General features: G+C 44.7%; 1 protein-coding gene across 9 annotated transcripts in view; it reads left to right on the plus strand.

Moving 5' to 3' along the window:
• The window catches only part of enah (ENAH actin regulator), a 128,405-nt gene that overhangs the window by 59,934 nt on the left and 45,099 nt on the right, over positions 1–23,372 (plus strand). Inside the window, exon 1 of one of the 9 annotated variants that reach the window (XM_065963870.1) lies at positions 7,152–14,839. The exons of the other annotated variants lie outside the window; for them this stretch is intronic. Coding sequence (XP_065819942.1) covers positions 14,764–14,839 — 76 coding nt within the window. The 5' untranslated portion in view covers positions 7,152–14,763. Of the gene's footprint in view, positions 1–7,151; positions 14,840–23,372 lie in introns of those variants that run through there. 9 annotated transcript variants of the gene reach the window in all.

Genomic DNA, 23,372 nt, shown 5'->3' on the forward strand with positions numbered 1-23,372 from the left:
TCTACCACGAGGGAGGAGGAACACTGTTGAAAAATTCAGCAAAACTAAAAACATGTGTCAACAATCAAATTGTTTTCCAGTGAACGCGAGTTACTAATGGCTTTACCAGGAACAATGATGGGAGTGAAATGTCACGTTTAATTCATCCCAGGCAGCTCACCACAAAGAGAGGGAGCTGTGTTTCACCTCCTCACTTCTTCTTCCAAACTTTGATTCCTACAGGCGCTGAACAATGGACGACTCCTGCTGATGACATTCTCCCTGAACGGGTTGAATTATTTTTAGCGTCATTGATCGTGATCCGTGCTCACATCTACCGATCATTTATCAAAGCTTTAATAGAACTGAAACGTCAAAGGGTAAAGTCGTCACAGGAGGTTTAGATGCATGAGGAGAGAGAGAGGAAGGATCCAGTATTCACATCACACTCATTCAAACAGCCACTTCTTTGGGCCTCAAATATTTGCACGCTGTGACTCCAGTGGTTCACCACGACCTTGGTTTTCTGAAACATGCTCTCATTATGTAGCTCCAACCTCTGGCTGTGTTTCTGTTACTGCCTAGAGAGACGAGAGAGGGAGGAGGGGCGGGGGAGAGAGAGCATTGTTTCTCAGATGAGAGGAGGTCTTCAGTGTGGTTGTGCAAAGATTAAGACCCCAAATTTAAGGACTTCAAATTTATTTTGGTGCTGATTTCTCTGAATGTATACCTCTCCTCTCCTCCTTTTTTTATTCCAGCAAAAAGACTATGCATAGACTTGTACTGTAGCCTCCATGTTTACTTTATATAAACTAAGAACCAGCATCTCCTCTCCTCTCCTCTCCTCTCCTCTCCTCTCCTCTCCTCTCTCCTCCTCTCCTCTCCTCTCCTCTCCTTTTCTCTTTTCCTCTCCTCTCCTCTCCTCTCCTCTTTACTTTATATAAACTAAGAACCAGCATGACCTCTCCTCTCCTCTCCTCTCCTCTCCTCTCCTCTCCTCCTCTCCTCTCCTCTCCTCTCCTTTTCTCTTTTCCTCTCCTCTCCTCTCCTCTCCTCTCCTCTCCTCTCCTCTTTACTTTATATAAACTAAGAACCAGCATGACCTCGCCTCTCCTCCTCTCCTCTCCTCTTCTCTTCTCTTCTCTTCTCTTCTCTTTTCCTCTCCTCTCCTCTCCTCTCCTGTTTCCGTTTCCGTTTCCGGTTTCCGGTTTCCGGTGAGTGTGAGTGTGAGTGTGAGTGACGGTGGTGGTGTTGCGAGTGGCGCGGAGATTGAATTGTTTGCTATCCTTTCTACTGTTTTCAAAGTGCACGATCAGGTCAGATTGTTTTCATATTTGTATTGAGTGTTGTTGGCTGTGTAAGACAGATCGTTGGAGGGGTTGGAGGGAGGAATGGCGTCTGCTGAGACGCCACCTCCGACTCTCCGACAGGGAGTTCGGATAGTCCCTCCGAACGGTACTGTCACCGTGGAGGAGGTTTTGTTAGCTGCAGGTGAACAGGTAGGCCATGATAAACTCTTGTATGCATCCCGAATGAACAAGGCTGTGGTTGTTTTTCTGAAGAGTGAGCCTCTTGTGTATCAGCTGATTGAGAGTGGTGTGTTCATTAGGGATTTGTTTGTGCAGGTTTCCCCGTTGTCGGTTCCCTCTACGCGGATCACCGTATCCGGTGTTCCGCCGTTTATTTCTAACAACTTGTTAGAGAACGAACTCCGCAGGTTTGGGAAGTTTGCGAGTGGTTTCAAAACTGTGAGTCTAGGGTGTAAAGATCCCAAACTGAAACATGTTCAATCTTTGCGGCGTCAGGTGTTCATGTTTTTGGATTCGCCCACACAGACTCTGGAGGTTTCCTTTAGAGTGAAACACGGTGACGCTTCTTATATGGTGTATGCGAGCTCGGGACAGCTGAAGTGTTTTGAGTGTGGTGATGTGGGACACAAACGTTTTGCGTGTCCGCACAGACAGCAGGAGGCGGCTAGTGCTGCCGCTGACGCGGGCAGCTCTGTTAGTGTGGCGCATGTGGCGGGGGCCGCGTCCGCGTCCGCGCTTGGGGCGGAGGCCGCGTCCGCGTCCGCGCCTGGGGCGGAGGCCGCGTCCGCGTCCGTGCCTGCGGCAGAGGCCGCGTCCGCGCCTGCGCCTTGTGCTGAGGCCGTGGCTGAGGTAGAAGTGGCTTCGACCAGCTCTCAGGCTACAGAAAAATCACAGACTGTAGATAATGATAAAACTGAAGATTCCACAAGTTCTGCAGTTGTAGATGTTTCATTGAAGGAAGGTAAGACAGTGTGTTGTAGCCAGGCATCATGTGAAGGAGAGGACATGGATGAAGATTATGAGTCAGACAATGCATCCATTGCTGATTTGCCAAATAGTGGCTCTGGTCTTTATTCTTTAGAGTCAATCAATCAATTTATGGATGAAACATACAACAAATCAGTAAAAATCAGTGACTACTTTAGTGATACTGAAAAGTTCATAAAGTCAGTCAGCATACTGAAAAGACAGGTTGGGTTTGACCTCCTGGACGCGAAAAAACGGTTCCGTCTTAAAAAGCACATCACCGCACTGAGGAAAGTTGGACGTAAGAGTGTGAAGAAGACAAAGAAATGATCATGCATCACAAGGTGTTTTTCTTCTTCTACTGCTCCCTGTTTGTGTCTACTTGTCTGTTCTTTCTCTCTGATCTTTCTATGAGGAGTCTTAAGATAGGATCTCTTAACATTAATGGTGGGAGAGACAGACAGAAAAGGGGCCTTATCTCTGAGATCTCAACTCAGAAAAACATTGATATCTTGTTTTTACAAGAGACTCATACCACACCATCAGATGAGACAGATTGGGGTTTATGGTGGGAGGGCTCTAACTACCTTAGCCATGGCACCAACCTTAGTGCAGGAGTAGCCATTTTGTTTAGAGCATCTGCAAATGTAAAGATCGTCTCTTGTGCTGAAATTGTAAAGGGAAGGCTTTTAATTGTAAGAGCAGAAATAGAGGACACTGTTTTCTGCTTCACTAATATTTATGCTCCAAATAATGGAGCTGAAAGGGTAGCTTTCTATACCCGCCTCCAAAAGGAGTTAGTGATCTATAATCAGGATCAGATCATTCTTGGTGGTGATTTTAACTGCACACTTGATTTCACCGTGGATAGAATAGGAGAGGAGCCACATCCACATTCATCCCAGACTTTAAACACTGTCATCTCTCACCTGGATTTGTTGGACACATTTAGAGTGAAACATCCACAATCCAGACAGTATACATGGGTCAGGGTTAACAGTAACAGGGTGTGTGCAGCTAGACTGGACAGGGTTTACATCTCCAGAACTCTCAACCCCAGATTAATTCATTGTAATATTCTGCCTGTCGGCTTCACTGATCACCATTTTGTTAGTGTGGAGCTGATTATTTCACCAGGTGAAAGGGCTAAGTCCTTCTGGCATTTTAATAACAAGCTTCTACTGGACAATGTTTTCTGTAAAAACTTTGGGTGTTTTTGGGATCAGTGGCAATTAAGAAAAGTTGAGTTTGATTCTTTGAAGCTTTGGTGGGAGGTTGGTAAAGCTCAGATTCGTGTTTTTTGTCAGCAGTACACGTCACACTCTTCTGCTAGATTAAAAACAGTCATTAAAAATCTTGAGGACAACATTAAGAACCTTGAGGAGGGGTTAAATGGGAGTGTGGATCCCACCACTGGTACCCTGCTGAAGGAGAAACGTATGGAGTTGAGCTCTTTCCTGCAGGAGAGGGTGAAGGGAGCTCTTGTGCGGAGTCGTTTCCTTCAACTCAAAGACATGGATGCCCCAACGTCTTTCTTTTTCAATCTTGAGAGATCTGTGGCTCAAAAAAAGCTGCTGACTTGTCTGAAACTGCCAGGAGGTCGAATAACAGCTGATCCAAAGGAAATGAGCAGTCACGCCATGCAGTTCTATGAGGATCTGTTTGGAGCAGAGAGTTGCAGCCAGGAGTGTCGCAGGGAGCTCCTGGAGGGTCTCCCTCAGCTCAGTGTGGAGGAGAGGTCTCTTCTGGAAGGGGAGCTGTCTCTGGAGGAGCTCACTGCTGCTGTCACTCAGATGGCAACAGGAAGAGCACCTGGAATAGATGGGTTGTCCACAGACTTTTTTAAGAGGTTCTGGAATATTCTTGGGTCTGACCTGCATAGTGTTTTAATGGAGTGTTGCAGGACCGGGTCTCTTCCTGGTTCTTGTAAGAGAGCAGTTCTTTCCTTGCTCCCCAAGAAAGGTGACCTGGCATTGTTAAAAAACTGGAGGCCGGTTGCTTTGCTTTGTGCGGACTACAAGATCCTCTCCAGAGCTTTATCGAACAGACTAAAGGACGTTCTGGGAAGTGTGGTCCATAAAGACCAGAGTTACTGTGTTCCAGACCGGACAATCATGGATAATGTTTTTCTTATCAGAGATGTCATTGATGTGTGTAAAATCTATAATCTAAATGTTGGCATTGTGTCTCTGGATCAAGAGAAGGCGTTTGACAGGGTGGATCACTCGTATTTGTTTTCTGCACTGAGGTCTTTTGGTTTTGGGGATGGTTTTGTGTCATTAGTTGGTTTGTTGTATCAGGATGCACAGTGTTTGGTGAAGATGGGGGCGGGGTTGAGTCGGCCAATCCCTGTACGGCGAGGGATCAGACAAGGTTGTCCCATCTCCGGCCAGCTGTACAGCTTGGCTATTGAGCCCTTGCTGTGCAGGTTGAGGGACCGGCTCAGCGGGCTTTCTTTGCCCGCGGCCTGTAGCATTGAATGTCCCCCTACAATTTCTGCCTATGCTGATGATGTAAACATCTTCATCTCCAATCAGGGGGACGTTCGGTGTCTGCGGGACACCCTGTCCCTGTATGAAAGGGCAACAGCTGCACGGGTGAACTGGGAAAAAAGTGGTGCCTTACTGGTGGGAGAGTGGAGGGACCAGGCAGTGCCCAGTCTGCCGGGTGGACTTGAGTGGGGGAGGGAGGGGTTGAAGGTGTTGGGGGTTTATTTGGGTACCGAGGGCTTTAAAAGTAAAAACTGGGAGGGAGTTAGGGAGAAAGTGTGCGCTCGGTTGTCTAAATGGAAATGGTTGCTACCCCAGTTGTCGTATAGGGGAAGAGTTCTGGTGGTCAATAACTTGGTTGCCTCGACTCTCTGGCACAGACTTGTGGCTTTGACACCTCCAAGAGGGCTGGTGGAGGACATTCAAAGGGCCATCCTGGACTTCTTCTGGTCAGGCAAACACTGGGTTCAGGCGGCAGTCCTCTACCTGCCGGTGGCTGAAGGGGGACATGGACTTATAGACATTCAGTCAAAAATTGCCTCATTCAGACTCCAGACTGCACAGAGACTCCTTTTCACTTGTGGTCCCAGCTGGATGGACATCGCTCGACTGCTGCTGAGGAGAGCTGGACGGCTGGGGTACACTAAGCAGCTCTTTCTGTTAAAGCTTGAGGAGGTGGATCTCACTGGATTAACATCCTTTTATATGTCTGTAATGCAGGCATGGAAAATGTACACATTCAAAAGGGAAAAAACTGAGAGTCTGGGAATGTGGATCTTTGAGGAACCGTTATTTTTTAATGATTTCATAAGGACTCCAACTTTGCAGTCAGCCAGTCTCCGGGCCAGTTTCAGAGAGGCAGGCTGCACAAAACTGGGTCACCTGGTAAGACTGACCCTGGACGCCCTCAAAGAAAGGACCAATATCACCTCCAGCCGGGTGGTGGAAAGAGTGGTGGAGGAAGTCTTTGCTGCACTTCCAGTAAAACTTGTGACATTTCTAAACATTGAGAATCTGTGTGAGCAGTGGAGTGAAGAGGGCGAATACAGCTTCCCATCTTTGTCTGTTACCCCAGATGTCGGGGAGTGGCAGGAAAGAGGAGGTGGGCTGCTGTCCTTTAGTACTCCTGTTCTGGGAAAGTTCCAGGATGCAGGGAAAAAGGCACTCTATCAGTCCTGTGTTAAGGTCCTACATCTTCGTGGTCTGTCGGGAGTGAAAGAGTCGAGGTGGATCGAGTTTTTTGGCCCGGAGGTTTCCCCGAAAGGCAGCTGGCGGTCCCTGTACAAGCTGCCTGTTGAGAAGAGAACAGCAGATCTCCAGTGGAGGGTTGTGCATGGGGTTATAGCCACGAACAGATACAGAGCGCACATTGATCCAGGGGTGGGAGAGGAGTGTTTGTTTTGTTCACTAACTGAAACTTTGTCTCATCTGTTTGTTGAGTGTCCCAGGCTCTCACTCTTGTTTGTCCTTATGAAAAGCTTGTTTGAAGCTCTCGGGGAGGATTTCTCTTATGCAGTGTTTGTTTTTGGGCCAAAGTATTCTGCAAAGAAAAAGACTGTACATACACTGATGAACTTTTTATCTGGCTCGGCTAAGTTGGCCATTTGGCTTACACGCAAGAACCGAGCTCAGGGTACTGGCTGTGTGGAACCGGTGCTGGTTCTGGAGGGACTTTTGAAGGCCAGACTGAAGGTAGAATTTGCCTATTATCAAATGATGGACAATGTGCAAGACTTTAATAGTGTATGGGCTGTGGAAGAAGCTTTGTGCTCTGTGGGTGGGGATGGAGAGCTGATTATTCATTTTTGATGCAGTAAATGTTGTTTTTGTTGATGTTGTGATTTTTGTTGCACTTGTTTTGTTTTATGTTTTATTTTTTTTTATTTATTTATTTATTTCCTTCTCTTGATCTGAGTGATGATGTGACAGTGTTATAATTTTCTCCAGGTAGTGGTAAAATAAAAGGTATTTTGAAAACCAAACCTCTCCTCTCCTCCTCTCCTCTCCTCTCCTTTTCTCTTTTCCTCTCCTCTCCTCTCCTCTCCTCTCCTCTCCTCTCCTCCTCTCCTCTCCTCTCCTTTTCTCTTTTCCTCTCCTCTCCTCTCCTCTCCTCTCCTCTCCTCTTTACTTTATATAAACTAAGAACCAGCATGACCTCGCCTCTCCTCCTCTCCTCTCCTCTTCTCTTCTCTTCTCTTCTCTTTTCCTCTCCTCTCCTCTCCTCTCCTCTCCTCTCCTCTCCTCTCCTCTCCTCTTTACTTTATATAAACTAAGAACCAGCATGACCTCTCCTCTCCTCTCCTCTCCTCTTCTCTCCTCCTCTCCTCTCCTCTCCTCTCCTCTCCTCTCCTCTCCTCTCCTCTCCTCTTTACTTTATATAAACTAAGAACCAGCATGACCTCTCCTCTCCTCTCCTCTCCTCTCCTCTCCTCTCCTCTCCTCTCTCTCTAAGCCATGCCTCTCATCACCCTAATCCCATGCACTAATTAACCTGATAGTGATGCGCCTCATTATAGTAATTGTGCTACAAGGTTTGTGTGTGATGTGTTTGTGTGTGTGTGAGAAGACAAGGCACAGGACCAGAGAGTCGTTCAGAGAGTCTAAGAGAGCTCATACCAGGAGAATGGCATCGCAAATTTGACGGGGAATTGTTTATGTGACATTTTGGAGTCATGCTTTATTTTTATGTTATGATATCCTGTGTTGTCAGAAATTGGTGGCTTACCTTTCTGTGGTGTTTCCTGCAGAAGCACAAGGCAGCGTCTGTACAGCATCTGTTGTTTAATATCTGTGTAAAGGTACCATTGAGCTTCTGTTTTAAAGAACCCTTCAGAGTTTCCATTTACCACAGTGACACACTCACACACCACTGGCTTCACTTTTAGGAGCCAATAAGGGTTCAGTGTCATCTGGACTGCAGGAGCTGGGGATTGAACCACCGATCGTATGACTGGGCCACGGCCCACTTGACCTTTGAACCACATCCTGATTGTGCATTCATTTATGTAGCTATAATAACTAGCTGTGATTAGCAGCTCATACAGGTGTTAGCTCTGAGTCTGGTTGTTTATCCGACGCTGTCGTTTATATTTCAGTGTAAAGATCTGAAAGCACATCAGGAGAGCTGTACAGGATCCATTTTTTTTTTAACGGGTTGTGGGGTAATGATGGTTTCTTTGGCATTTGAATGTTTCTAAAGGAGGAAGTGACGTCCTGTGACTCACAGCTGAACTGAGAAGAGTGCTCTGAGTCACCGGTGAGCAGCTCTGCTTACATGAAGCTGCTGATTTGATAAGTGACAGCGCTGATTGAATGTCATCAATAATGAAAGCACAGAGAACTCAACGCCCCTGGCACCTTTTTATTGTCTTTCTTTCTATTTCCTCTCCTCTCACACATTTCCATTTTCCCTCTCTTGAGTTCTCCCACTCCCCCCCCCCCCCCCGTCTCAGAGAGCTGCATACAGAAGCCAGAGGAAGACGACTGCATGGGTTTCCCCTTTCACCCCACTGTTTTTGCTTCTGTATTTCTGTCCTGACAGCTGCTCTCTGTGGCGCCTCTTCCATCTGAGGACCTGACAATCCTCCCCACAGCCCGGCTTCACCCTCCATCACTCACTCAGTGGGAGTCTCACTCCTGCCACACGGAATCAGATCACTCATTTCAGACCTCCGTTTGTTGGACGTGGTGATTTGTTTTGTGTGAACGATGTAGAGGAAGCGTCCATTTGTAATGTGGTTGCTGTGCCCCCCCCCCCCCCCGTTATAAATTGACATGTTGAATGAAGGGATCATGAGGAAGTAGAGAATCAATTAATAAATCAATCCATTTGTATTTATGTAGCATCATATACAACCAGAGCTAACTCATAACACATGAAAATAGACACAGTCTGGCTCAACCTTTTGTAATATTAAATATAGATCCACCCAGACAGGAAACACACAGAGCATCATGTAGATTTCAAAATAAAACACAATATACAAACTCACGATCGTATCTTCCATCACCATCTGCAGAAAGACAAAGCAACATGTTGTTTGCACGTTTTCCTCTTTCATCCTGTGTGATCTCCTGTGATGTGTGTGCCGCTTGTCATGGCTGCGCTCAACCCCTCCCCCCCCCCCAGAACCCCTTGGTGACCCCCCCAGAGGCTCGGGGCCCACACTTTGAGAAACTCTTGATACACCAATGTGCAGCCATTTTTAAAACCTCCATTGGAAGTGTGTTTGTGTTAAACTTCTGCTGTGGTTCTCCTACAATAGAAAGTTCATTTATAGTGTCTGGGAGCTATAAACAGGCTACGCTTTTATCCAAAGTGCTCCACATGAGCGTGACCTTCTCCGGGCCATGTTCTCACTCTTCAATAATCAATGGAGACATAAACGATAAGGCTCTAAAGCACAGTGAGCCTCAGCAGGAGGAGAACGGGACAAAGTGCACGATGGAGAGTCAGCAAGGACACTCTCTTAAGTGTGTGAGCCTGATCGATGGTTTGAGGGGGGGTCCTGCTCAGGGTCAAGGTCTTTTATTTGTCGTTCTTTAACACGAGGTTGTTGCTCTGTAACAAATAGATCCAGTGATTCAAAGTGAATAAAAACCAGTGTCACCACGTGCTCTGTGTACAGAGGCTGTCCTCGTTGTCTTTGAATGTGACCTCGGCCCTTTGCTGCACGTCACACCACCACCCCCCACCCCCTCCTCCCATCACTTCCTGTCTCTCTTCAGCTGTCTTATCTAGTTAAATGATGAAGTTAAAATCAACACTGGCATGACTTGTAAAACTTTAAATAGTCATCGGCTGAGAGTCTGACGCATTAGGTTGTTTGACATGTGTGCATCTTTCTAGTGATGCTGAAAATATGAATGATGACCAAAGCAGCACACGCCAACAACAACCGGTAGAACAAAACTATCACATTGTGATAAAATAAACATGTTAGCTATAGGCCAGGGGTGGGCAACTGGCAGCCCGGGGGCCACATCAACCCTCAACGCGGCCCTCAGGTCAATTTTTACATATCAATGAATTGGAAACATGAAGAAAAACATGACAAAATCAGAAATATGTCCATAATAATATTTGATCACTGGATGTATGTTGAGTGAAATTTGAGACATAATTGACTATAGTCGTTTTTGTGTCCTACAATTTGGCCCTCTGGCAATTAAATGAATGTGACCCTTCCCTACTATAGGCTGTTTGTTTTTTTCGATGTCTGGGGTCCCCAGGGATTTGTCAAATTGGGGTCACGCTGTTCAACTGAGTGAAGGATTCTTCTACAAACACAAAAATCCTACAAGGTCACGATGCAGATAAAAAAGATCTCTTCTAATCTTCAGTCACAGCTGCTGTGATATCGTTCTTTGAAGTGAAAATGTCACCCTGACAGTCGAGGACGAGGCTGATTACTTACTTATATTATAGCTGATTGTTAATGTTTGGTCGACACTTTGAGCATCACCAGACCCCCAATATGAGACATACTGTGTGTGTGTGTGTGTGTGTGTGTGTGTGTGTGTGTGTGTGTGTGTGTGTGTGTGTGTGTGTGTGTGTGTGTGTGTGTGTGTGTGTGTGTGTGTGTGTGTGTGTGTGTGTGTGTGTGTGTGTGTGTGTGTGTGTGTGTGTGTGTGTGTGTGTGTGTGTGTGTGTGTGTGTGTGTGTGTGTGTGTGTGTGTGTGTGTGTGTGTGTGTGTGTGTGTGTGTGTGCGTGCTCCTCATTTTCTGTGCGTGCGTGTTCCTTATTGTGTGAGTGCGTGTGTGTGTTCCTCATTTTCTGTGTGCGTGTGTGTGTTCATCTGAAGCATGAAGGAATGTGTGAGTAAGCTTTTGAACAGAGACTGAATAGTTTCCATCTTACAGAGCCAAAGTGTCGACCTCAGAGATGTGGAAAGTGTTGTGTCAGGCTGTATGTTTACACTGTTTGTTTCATCATCGAGTCAGAAGGAGAGCAGAGTGTCTGATTCTCCGTAAAGTGACTGAGCTCACGCTCGGGCCGCTGCAGGTCCAGTGGCACACGCTGTGTTTGTCCGTGTTTCTCTTTTCTCCAAAAAAGGCTCGAGTGGAGCTGGACGGGAGGCAGGGATCAGGACAAGGAGGGATGGGTCAAAGGACCGCTGGGCGTCTGTCTGTGTTGTGGTCTGGATGGTAATCCTCGACCTGATGGAGAGGTGAATATCAGATACAGTCACAGATATTAGGCTGTATGGGGTGGAAAATGTAGACGTGGATTTAAAAGAGCCTGGATACATGGGACAGATTTCTCCACGATTGTCTGGAAAGATTTATCAAAGTTGAATTTTCCAGGACGATGGCGCGGCTCATCCTCCCACCGTGGCAGAGTTATTGTTTTCAAGCTCAGTGTGGTTGAACAAAGGGTCAGACAAACAACGCTGTCCTGGCCTGACCTCTGTCGTTCTGTCAGATGTTTGTTGAGTGACAGCAGCTAGAAAAGTACTTGGTGTGGAAAAGGCGGCAACAACATTGCAGGATCTATCGTTAGGAATGAAGACAATGTGCGCCCCCCCCCCCCCCCCCCCCCAACATCTTTTAGGAGTGGAGTGTTGAATGTCACCATCAATGGCTTTGGGTAACATTAGTTTTCATTTAAAATAGTTAAGGCTCCTGTGAGGGACTCTTGGTTTGTGTTGAAGTTGGCGTCCCCCTGTGGACAAAGCTGTTTCTGTACAGTTACAGTGTACCATTCATCACTTCATCTTGCAGCAGTTTCTGACATTAAAATAAATAAATAGAAACACCCAATCTTTATTCTGATGGCCTCGGTTGCTTTTTTAGGTTATATAGAGACATCAATATTAATTTCAGTGTGTTTCATGACCAGATAAAAACTCCTCTCAGGAGCTTTAAATGTCACATATTATGTAGAGTCCACTTCACCATGTTTCTCTAACACTAATATGTGTCTCTAGTCTGTCTACAAACCCCCCCAATGATGAGAAAAGTTCATCCTGTCCGTCTTCTGCCTGCTCCACTTTTCAGAAAATGTGTGCTCAAACAGGCTGTTTGGAAATTTTCCCTTCATGACATCACAAAGGGCAGTAACCCCTCCCCAGGTGGGTGACACTCCCACAGCTAGGTGTTTGTTCTGCCCTCTGAGTCTGCCTTCTCACCGTAAACAATAGTAAATGGAGTAAGAAAGACCAAGACACCCAAGCCCTTCAAGAGAGGGGGTGTGGTCAGACACAGCTCATTTACATATTTAAAGGTACAGACACAGAAACAGCCTGTTCTGAGCAGGGCTGAAATAGAGGGGTTTATAGACATGATCAAATACAGGATCAGATTAGATTTAGAACAAGAAACTTCACACACATGTTTTGTGGAGCTCTTATTATTTACAGACTTACTTAAACTGGTTAAAAAAGGAGGATAAGATGTGACATTTAAAAAATCAAAAATGGAAAATGTTTAGAATTTCTAAATTATTATATGCAAAACAGAAAACTTGCATCAAATCCTTACAGAATATGTAAGGATAATATATTTTCTTTGTGTTCATCACTTTAGATACAAACTGTTTGGAAATCACTCCAATCAGTTGGATGTTTTGTGTTTAAGTCGTATGAAAACAACAACAAACAAACAAACACACTGAGGCAGGTTTAGAGCGTTGTCTCCTGTTTCAGGAAGGTCAATGTGCTGTTTTATCAGACCAGTCAGCTGGCTTTCAAGAGACAGAAGTAACAGCTTGAAATGGCTGCCACTGTAAAATAAAAAGCTCTGTCTCTGTCGGGATTCTTTCTGTTGTGTTGTCGACTATTAAAATAACAACCTGAGACTGTCGGCTACAAAAACAAGAGCCAGTGATTGAAGAGTTCTCAGGCTGTTTGTTTACTGCAGCTAAAAATGGAAAAATACCATATGTACTGTAGTGATTATCATCACTTTTGCAACCGGTTAAACATGTTGGGTGCAAAATGGCAGGAACACATTTCCACACCACCATCACCCAATACAATTACATATGAAGTGGAATTATCACCTTTCTGACCATGTCAATAAAAACTGATGATGCAGAGGCTTCAAAATTGATGGTAGAATTGTGGTCTCAGATTTCATTTGCATAACAGGTCAAACGGTTATGTCTGATCTGTGAATGTAATATATATGTGTTCATTTATAATCAATGATTAAAGGTGCAATATGTAACTCTGACACCTAGTGTTTAAAATGGGTACAGCAATTCAAATTCTAAAACATTGTAGAGAGCTGCAAACTGAGGGGTGTCCAAAAAGGCTGTGTGGGGGTGACTTAAAAGTGCCTACCTTCTCTGGTCCAAACAAATCCAGAGCATTCAGGAGCAGAATCTAAAGTTAGAAGGAGGACATACTGGCTGCTGCATTGTTGTCAGAGAAGACAGTACTTCAACATAGCATGTTTCTTTAATGTCTGATCAGATAGTAAGGTATCTTTATCATTTCACTCACTACATATCTTACAGATTGATCCTTTAATAATCTGTTAGCAGTGTTTTAACTGTTGTAGTTCCTGACATAGATGACTTTAAGAACTGTTGAGCAGCTTGGTCTTAAGTAATGGGTCATATTTCACAAACAGATCTCATGTCTGAACATACTATCCCAATCTAAAGAATCTAAAAATACCTACCTATAGTGAAACAAAAGATGAGCAGACTAGCATCAGATTCTTTCCATCTGACACTGTCCTGGAGTAGGATTTGGATCTGTCTCATTTAATGGCTTTTTTTGGGGTGGCGGAGCCCGCAACCTCAGTTTCAGAGTGTTCGATAACAAATGTTAGCTTCTGCTTCACTCGATTGTGACCGTACACCTGGAAACCACGTCAAGGTATTCTGTCCTGGACTTAGCAACAGGTCAGTATCTGTGTAGTGTAGCCTTGAGAAGTGGAGTAAGATGAGTCTGGACTGCGCCATTGTTCATGACACAGCTGATTTCACAAGTCCCGCCCTTTCTTTATTTTGATTGGTCAGTGAGAGTTGACTGATGAGCACTGTGACTGAAGCAACCTGAAACAGCTTAGGTAAGGGTGTTTATTTGCACTGAAGTCCCTGTCCAGAAAAACATTGGATTGCATTGATTTTGTGTCGAGAAATACTTTGTGCAGGATTTTTCACTAAACTTCACAAACTGATATTACTAAGCACTTCTAAATGCGTTCTGAGAGCGTCTGCCAGATGATGAGCAGAGACTATTTGTCTGGACAGCCAGACTCAGACTTGGCATTGGCTTGTCTCCACGGAAACATGCGAAAAGTTGCTAACGGGGGATCATCATTTTGTTTTCAGTTCAAAACGGTCCCTGCCAACAAGACCCCATGTGGGCTCTCGATCTTATGAAACGTGTTAGTGAGAGGAGGGGGCTGAAACCAGAGAGTTAGAGACACACAGAGGTATACTTCATCACTCCCCGTTCAGAACCAGTTTGTTTTTGCAGGTCAGGGAGGTGAAAGCCTGTTGTAAACATTGAGGGGTGCACCACATCAGTCTGGCATGTGTTTATACTCGTCGGAGCGTGACAGCGCGTGACCAAACTAACCCTCCATCTGTCCGCCTGCCCCACTTCTCTCTGTCTTGATGAGCTCATGGTCTCTGGCATCAAATCCCCCCCACCCCCAGGTTGGCAAAGAGGCAGACTACAAACTGCAACACAGCTGGACAGAAGTGGTGAGAGACGTAGCTTGTCCGATTGTACCAGAGGGACTAAGACACAAGGAGAGAAAGGAATATTTGAAGAAGAAGAAAAAACAGAGAGAGAGAGAGAGAGGAGAAAGAGGTTTGTTAACATTGTGAAAGAGAAGCAGTTAGAAAGTTGTGTTCAGCAGGATCGAGTAGGTCAAAAAGTAGAGCTGAAGGAGAGACCTGAAAAAAGACGAAAGGATCAATAGCTTGAAGAGTGAAGTCAGGGCTCAGCCAGCCTTTTCTACACTTTCTGTCTGCTGCTGCCTGTGGCTTTGATAAACCAAGGACCCCCCCTCCCTCCCCTGCCAAAGGCCCCCCATCACTGAGGCATCCTCAGACATGCCTGCTTCAGCGAGAGTGCACCGATTCCTCCTGGATCAACAAAAGATCAGCCGTGCTCAAATCATCCTGAGGAGTGAGTAGTCAGCCTGACACATGTTTTTTGAGGTGATCCGCTATGTGTTTGGATGTTGTCAGTGTTGTTATCCTAACATTGCAATCTAAAGGCAGTGTGTCGGATTTTTGTTAAACTATGATCAACAGAACATAACGAAGGTTCAGACCGTTAGATACATTTGTTTGGGTAAAACAGATGGTGATAAGAGCACAATTACCTAAAGAGATCTTCATGTTCTCTGGTTCCTGGTCCTGACTATTAATGTGATGATTTGCTGCTTTGCTATCTTCTATTATTGTAACGAGCATATCTATTAGTTTTGACTAAGTGAGACAGAAAAGATGAAAGTATTGAAGGATGTCTGGGCTCGAGGAAACTTTAATCCTAACCTTCATGCTCAGTTTCTAAATGGGAATCAGGAGAGGAGGGTCATCCATACTCAGTGTCATGCAGTTAAATTGAATATCACATGTGAATGTTTTCCAATACTGCTTCCTCAGTCGTAAATCTGTAGGGTTGGTGTCTCTGGGCATGTTCAAAACGTTTTAACCATTAGGTCCCACGAGCCTCCAACACATTTCAGCCGGAAGCGAGGCCTCCATGGAGACTTCCCCTGATTGGCTAGAGAACCACTCTGTGTTTTCATTGGTTACGCTGAGCTCCAGTTGTCATGTAGCAACAGTGTAGGAAGGCTGGAAGGAGTGCTGACCACAGTTGCCATGGTCTCCTGATCTTTGACAGAGGAGGTTTAAGTTTAGTTGGACATATGAGCCCCAGCACAGACCTGTCTTTGTGTTTGTTGAAATGTTGTTCTGTACCAGCCTGGGTCCAGATCTCAGCTGCTGCCAGCGTCTCCAAATCCTTCACTGATTTATAGTGACCTGTGTTTTGGTCATTGACAGCTGTGACCCTGTGGAATACATGACAACACCATTCACAGCTTTGTTGACATTGACTTTAGAATGTGAAATGGTGCGGTTTATTTTTTGGGGCAGCTGTGGTTCAGTGGTGGTGTGTGCGCACACATCACACTTCAGGCCACCCCTGCATAAGTCAATGGGCCACCCTGGACAAAAAAAGTCTTGACACACCCCTGCGTGCAGATAATCCAATACAAGGATCGGATTGGCCCATCCCTAGTAACACTGTTTCCTGTGAGGATCCAGCTGTCATCGGTGAGCCGATTCTTGCCTCCTCCACAATCACTTCTTTGTGACACACATTCTAGTTTTTGTTTGTGTCTACAAAATTAAGTTTTAAACATTTTACTGATTGATTAATGCAGCCTTTACAGTATCCATCAGTTATATTTCTATGACTACATTTGCCTCCGATCAGTCGTTCATGTTTCGTCAGAAACTTTTTTTGTAACTTATCTAAATTAAAGGAGCAATATTTAATTCTGACACCTAGTGTTTAAAATGGGTACTGCATTCCAAATTTAAAACATTGTAGAGAGCTGTCTCCCCCCCTCCTCTCTAGAGTGAATGCTCACACAGGTTACCATGTGGTGGACAGGTGGTTTACCATGTGGTTTCTCTGCATGGGTCTGTAAACCTTTCTGTGTTCTAACCTCTCTCCATTTTTCAAAAGCATCTCCAATATTGATCCTAGTTTGAGCACGTTTCTGCTCGTGGAGCTTATTAGAAACATGAAGAGGCTTTTTATCTGCAGACCAATCATATGTCCGACTCTGATATGATTTTAGTTATGATGTTTCATTATGGAGACATCTTCTTCGTCCTCATGATCACATCTGAGATCATTTCCTGCAGTCTGTTGTTATTGAGATTCTGGACAATGAGACATGAGACTATTTGTTCAGTCCTGGCTGAATATGAGTTTGCATGATTAGAGAAAATGTATCACTGAGCTGTAGTCTGCTTGATCCTCTTCAAAAACAGCAATCTGTCTGCGACAACACTAAATACATGGTCGAATGCCATCCATCTCTTGTTCCCATAAACCTCCCATTAAACTTCATATTTAACCCATACAACCAGAGGAAACCAACATTCCTTCACGCATGTCAAGCTAATGGCTGTAACTGTGAATGTGTGGTGATCTTAATAAGTTTCAGAGAGCCATGAAAACATACTCTCGCTGTCGCACTGAACCATAAAACACACAAGCCACATGCACAGCTCAGGAACACAAAAGGTGAATTCAAAGTCTGTCTAAGCAGAAGAGGGTTTGTTCAAAAAGTCCCAGGCAAAGGTTTCCAAATGGAAAGGCAAAGGGCTCGTCAACAGTCCAAAATGGTCGGATCAGAAGGCTACAAGAAAACACGAGGGACAAGAAGGCTGGACCGCTGTCACAAGGAGTAAGAAGAACAAAAAGAGGGGGACATAGAGAGTGTTTTCAAAAACACCTACTACATACTACTATCAAACATTATATGCTGTATGTACTCCTTACTGCGTTGGACAGTGGTATGTATTATGACCTCCAGTCGCTGATTATTCTGCAGTATATCAGGCATCTTGGAATGAGGAAGTAAACAACAGCCCAGCTGACGACAAACAGTGCTACAGTGTAGCGTCCGCTGACAGTCTGAAACAAATCTGACAAGAGATTCATTCACATGTTCATGATTTAGAAAATCAACACAGATAACCTGTGCTATCTTTGTGTGATTTGATCTGAGTGTGATTATTTCCTCTGTTACGATGGACGTTGCTGTCCGTCATTTCAACCTCTGACCTGCAGGCGCTTTGCATTGTGGGAAACAGTACGCGAAGGAGACTGCTTGATGCAAACTGTATATTGTTCCTGACTACCACATCCTGGTGGCTTTTGGCATACTGCTGATCTCACATTTGTTCACATGCTGCATTTTTGCCAAATCAGTAGGCACTAGTATAGTAGGCGGTTTAGAAAACATCAAAAGACTAAATACTGAAGAGAATTGGGGATGTCTAGACACAGGTGAAGTATGTCAGGTATTCCCAGAAAAAGGAGACACAGGAGGAAGGCATGAAGCAGGGGGTTGGTTTTTCAAAATAAGAGGGAACACAAGACAGACCAAAAGGGTCTTGAAGACGTGACGACGGTGACTCTCATTGATGAATCTGTTTTTAAAACTTGTTTCAAACTGAGATGATAGATGATATATCCTGGACACACTTCCTCCTCTTGCATCTTATATGATCTGCATCTGTGTCTGGTGAATTAGCACTGACACAACGAGCCCTTCAGAGCGTTCAGCTGGGAACGATCGGAGAATCATTTCAGCAGAAAAAGCTGAAGGAGCAGATTTGTGCACTGCTGTTGTGCTTCTGGACTTCTTCAGTCTCGACTTCATGGTGCCTTTTCCCTCCTTCTTTCTAGATTCTTAAATTCTAAACTAGATGGATGAAGTTTCCATCAGTATGTAGAAGGTGATCATCCAAACTGAGTGTCTGCAGTGGCCTTCTCTCTGCGGCTGTCTCCGACACTCTCAAAGGATTTTGGTCTCCTTTCTTTGCCATTAGCCCGCTGAGCTTCTGATGACTCATGCACTCATATATAATTCATGGCAGTATTGGTTTTTGCGTGTCTAAAAGATGCTTTTGGATGAGGTGGAGGTAGGAGATAAACAACATCCCAGCCAGCCTTTTATATCAGAGCAGCGACTCTAATTCAGCGATGAGTGGAAAAAGAAGAATATCATCAGCACATTATCATCAGATCTCAGGAACATCCAGATGTGTCCTGACACCAACAAACATCGATAACTAATGACTCTAAAAATGTATCGCACTGCTTTAAACTTATCTCTTATGAGCTCGTCACTCCGCATTGTCTGCATTTCACATATTCTGTGCAGTGTACATGTAGGGGTAAGAGCTTCAGGGTAAGGCCTCGTGTGCATCTTGTCTCTTTGACGACAGTTTCTTAAAAATGGCCGCTGGATAACCGACACTTTATGCTTTATATTTGAGATGCATTTTTTCCTTCACTATAAGAATCAAACAGAGGATGTTTGTGTGGACACGGAGCAAGGAGGATGTGGGTACAGGGCACGATCCACCGGAAACAAAAATCTGGGGAACAACTTTTATTTGTAAGAGTGCCTGGTGATGTCAACAGCGCCTTTTTGAAAAGTGGAAAGAATTTTAACCAGAAGCTCTCAGAGCAGCCGCACAGAAAAGAAAAGAGTTTCTCTCCAGCGGCCTGCTTCCTCTTCTCTCTGCACATTGAAAACAATTGAAAAACACACAGGGCCTGACTCACGATACATGACTTGCAATAACAACGATATCATGACTCAGCGACTCTGGGGTGATTAATCTCTTGAAAGACATTTAAATAGATAAGTTGTTAAAAAGATCAAGTGGAGGTTTGATGTATTTATTCACTTCAGTCGGTTTCACCTCGATGATGTTTCATACTCTCTCAAGTCGCTGTCCCATTTTATAAAAACAAGATCACTAAGAAGAGCAGGCAGGTGGGACGCGTCTCTACTCACAGACTTAAGGACTAACTGTAATCATATCAATCTGCAGAAAGAAGTCCGGTTAGTTTGATGTTGTTCCTTTAGCAGAGGGAAACAGAGAGAGAAGATGAAAACGGCAGAAAATTAAGTGAAAAGACACAAACTGTTAACGTCTACAAGAACTGAGGATGGCTCTATAAAGCCATGATTGATATTTCTCTGGTGAGCTGACGGCCAATCAGAGGATTTCTTATCTTTCTTTTGAAGACTCTTTGTGTTTTGTGAGGACCGGTTTGTTTCTTCAAATGTTTTCTGATGTAGCCAGAAGAGTCATTGTTTAAAGGGACGGCTGAAGCTGTGGGTCAGTGGTTGAGTCTGTCATCTCTCAGCTGCAAGGTCGGGGGTTCGATCCCCAGCTCCTGCAGCCACATGTCCTTGGGCAAGATACTTAATCTGAAGTTACTCTGCTGCTTTGTCGGCTGAGTCTGAATGTGTATGATTGGATATTGATGGTCCCTCTACAGATTCTGCTTTACAGACCTCTCTTCATAGAGGAAATAGAAATAGACATAGATGTGACCCAGCTGTTGTTTATCTCCACACTGAACAACACATCCAGTCCATGCTGTCTCTAACTCCTCCCCCTTTAACCCTGTGAGGCTGTTGGAGGAAGTCGTCACTCTTGTTGCCAGGCAGCTCTGAAACTAAAATAAGTACATGTTTTCAGGTTGTGTCACTCTGACATGTGATCCTCCTGGATTCAGGATCCTCCATGTGATGTCGCTGAGAAATTCTATATTCTTGGTGAGTTGGAATCAAATGTCCAGCCGTGGCTCTCTATGGGGGGTTAAGATGACGGAGGGTGTAGATATCACTGTCCTTCTGCCCCCCTCTAGACTTCCTGACTCCCCAGAGCCCCAAAATAATTTTGAACATGTAGGACCCTGACGGGGACTCAGAGACTGATAAAACCCAGACCATCGACTGCTTCATCAAGTCTTCCTCGGCATCTGTCTGTAAAATATTTATTAGAGGGATAGGAAAGTGCATAGAGTCGAGAATCAGGTAGATAGAGAGAGAGTGGGGATTGATATGCGAGAAAGGAGCCACAGGTCGGATTTGAACCTGGACTGCCCGCTTCAGGGACTACAGACTCCGTATATCACCTTTTTCTTTCTTCTCTTGTATCCCCCCTCGTTCAAAAATGTCTCTCTCTCTCTTTTTGTGGCACTTCATCACCATGCCATTGAACGATGAACTCTAGATATTTGTAGTTTGTTCCTCTTTTCTGAAACAGGAAGTCGAAACTTTTTGAAGCTCTTAAATTATTTCACAAAGCTTAAGAAAAGAACCAATCAAATCCAATCAGTCCGTTCATTTGTCAGCTTGATAAGATATCCTCTATATCAGGTTACTATAATGGACGTAATTAGCCCCTCCCCTGGCTATGCTTATATCATGTTTCTGTTAACAGTAAAGAAACGTACTTCTGTGTGTAGGACACTAGGAGGCCTCATCCGTACATTAACAGATCTACTGACATGTGTCACTTACTGTTAGTGGAAATGAGGCGTAAAGATCAAGATGAATCTCAAGAGAATATGTTGGCGCTCTAAAGTGGCCGTTCAATGTCGACAGTGCCATCAAATGAAGTTCATGGAGAGGTCGTCTTAAAGTAATGAAGTCGTGGTAAAGGTGTGGACAGAGAGGTCTCAGGTGGAGAGATAACGATTAATGAATGGAAGTTACAATCAGGTCCATGTGTGCCAGGTAGCCCATTTTCTGATGGAGCGTCCTCATCAGACTTTAAAGAACAAGTTTACCTTCTTCTGCTGGAGACGCTGATGTCAGCAGGAAGAAGGAGGGCCATTAGGCAGCAGCTCTGTTCAGAAACTTCTGTATTTGTTCTATGTTTTTCTTGCACTTACATTGCAGTTTAAACTTTATCCCAGTTCCATTGTCTTGACTGAGTCCTGGTATCGGAGTGTCAGGCACTCTGCAGAATGGAATAATAAATGCCACGTCAGCGCCATGGACTACACCGCCGTTTGCTGCCACTCTAGTCAATCATTGTGTTTCCAGTGAGTGCTGCGGTCTGTCTCCAAAGAGTGCCAGTAGCGCCACCACGCTCTGCTCCTTGTCAAATATCCTGTGAGTCTATTTTCGATGCAGTAGGCTGCAAACACGAGTCAAGCTGGACAGAATATAACAACCCAGACAGGAAGTCAGAAATATGGACTCACATTTTTCATCACTTTGTCAACATTACGTCAAACAGGCACCAAATGACAACAATTCATCCTCAGAAAGACAAAGCAACATGTTGTTTACACGTTTTTCTCTTTATTCCCGTGTGATCTTGTAGTTCTCATGTGATGTGTGTACAGCAGATCATGGCTGCGCTCACGTTTGCGAAACGGATCCAGTGGGGCAGGGCGCACGCCGTCCCACGGAGCAAAACCGTGGTGCTGACGGACAGCATGGAGTATGTGGAGATTTAGAGTTAGTGTATTGGCAACAACACCTACAGCTCATTTTAAAACGATGGGTGGCTGGTGGGACAAACCTCAGATATCTGATTGATTCAGGCCTCCTCGTGTAAGTGAACCTCCTCATTGTCGGCAGAAGTCTGAACTCTTCATGCAGACGGTGCTGAGGGTTTGCCTTCTGATTGGCTCTTATTTGAAAAACACGGCCGAGATCCTCCAAGTCAACGGCAACGATCTTTAACTATATTTCAGTTTCTTGTTACTGATGCCGAGATGATCAAAACAAACAGATCATCAGAAAAGTAAAAATGGACTAAATGAAAGATGATTACAATGATTTGTTGACATTCAAACTCCTCCGTTTTCTCACGCAGAACAGTCTCTGATTGGCTCTTTTTGTGTTAGCATGGAAGGTCAGTTTTTCATCAAGGCTAGTACCCAAGTATTTCCACTGACTCACTCTCTCTACGCAGCTGTGCTGTTAATAAAAGTTGTCGCTGTGACAGGTGGATTTTTACAAAAATCAATCAGCCAATCAAAAGTTGTCCGTCTGTACAGATGCTGTCATTTCAACCCTTGAACCGCAACACTGCGAGCTAAAAGAGAAACCATGTGTGGATTTTTGCTTTTCAAAAAATCTGTCCCCGCTGTGATCCTGCTGTCTGTCCGTCTAAATAAACCCAGACGTGGACACATGACTGACAGGCAGGTCACCTCTGACAGAGTGAAGACAGTTGGAATTTTCTCAAGCATTTTTCCACACCGGTCCGTCTGTGAGTGCCGAGTGGGTACGTCATCTAGCTGTGAGAGTCACTGTCGCCATACATGCTAAAAATGTTCCCGCTCATCATACTGTAAGGCTCTCTGGATCAAAGTGTCTCCGGGGGGGAACCATGTGTTATTTATCACCGCTGTGTGCTATTTAGCATGTTTGTCTGTGACGCTGTGATGGATGGACGTGTGTCTGCAGGAACGCGCTGAACAAACCCCTCGGCTCAGAAACACCTTGACCTCCCGACAGGTGACGGTGTCCACTCCTCACTTATACAAACATAGACGATGGCAGCTTTGACGACAGCTCGTTTCTCTGTTAACAGAAGATGACCCTGTCCTTTACCCCCCGTCCACTCGTTCTTCATCCTGCCTGACCTTTGGCCATCACTATTTGAATTGAAACATATCACTGACTGGAGTAAGGCTGTAAAAATGTTCAATACTTCAACACTTAGTCTTTTATTTCCACGTCTTTAAAATGACATCATCTCTGTTATTTTAATGAGCTATAGTATCAGGAAGTATTAAAAGTCAAATATGGCCGTACGCCTTTCTCAAAGATTCACTCGTGATAATTTCTAGAACATTACAGGACAGGCTGCTGCTGCAATCTTTGCCTGGGTTTCCTTTATACACAATACACACAATACACAATGCACACCTCACAGCAGGAGGGGGGAGGCGGGACGTGGGCAATGGGGGACGAAGCTATGAGGGCAGTGTTTGCCTTCATATCAGTGCCACATGTAATTGAATATATAAATGAATAAGTAATCAATAACTTCTTTTGTAAGAAGAAAAGAGTGCAGCAGCTTCAAGAAGTGCACATCGATCACAGCGGTGGCTCGCTGGTTGCATGATGTAAACATTA

Source organism: Labrus bergylta, chromosome 15, assembly GCF_963930695.1.
Source record: "Labrus bergylta chromosome 15, fLabBer1.1, whole genome shotgun sequence".
Taxonomy (NCBI): Eukaryota; Metazoa; Chordata; class Actinopteri; order Labriformes; family Labridae; genus Labrus; species Labrus bergylta.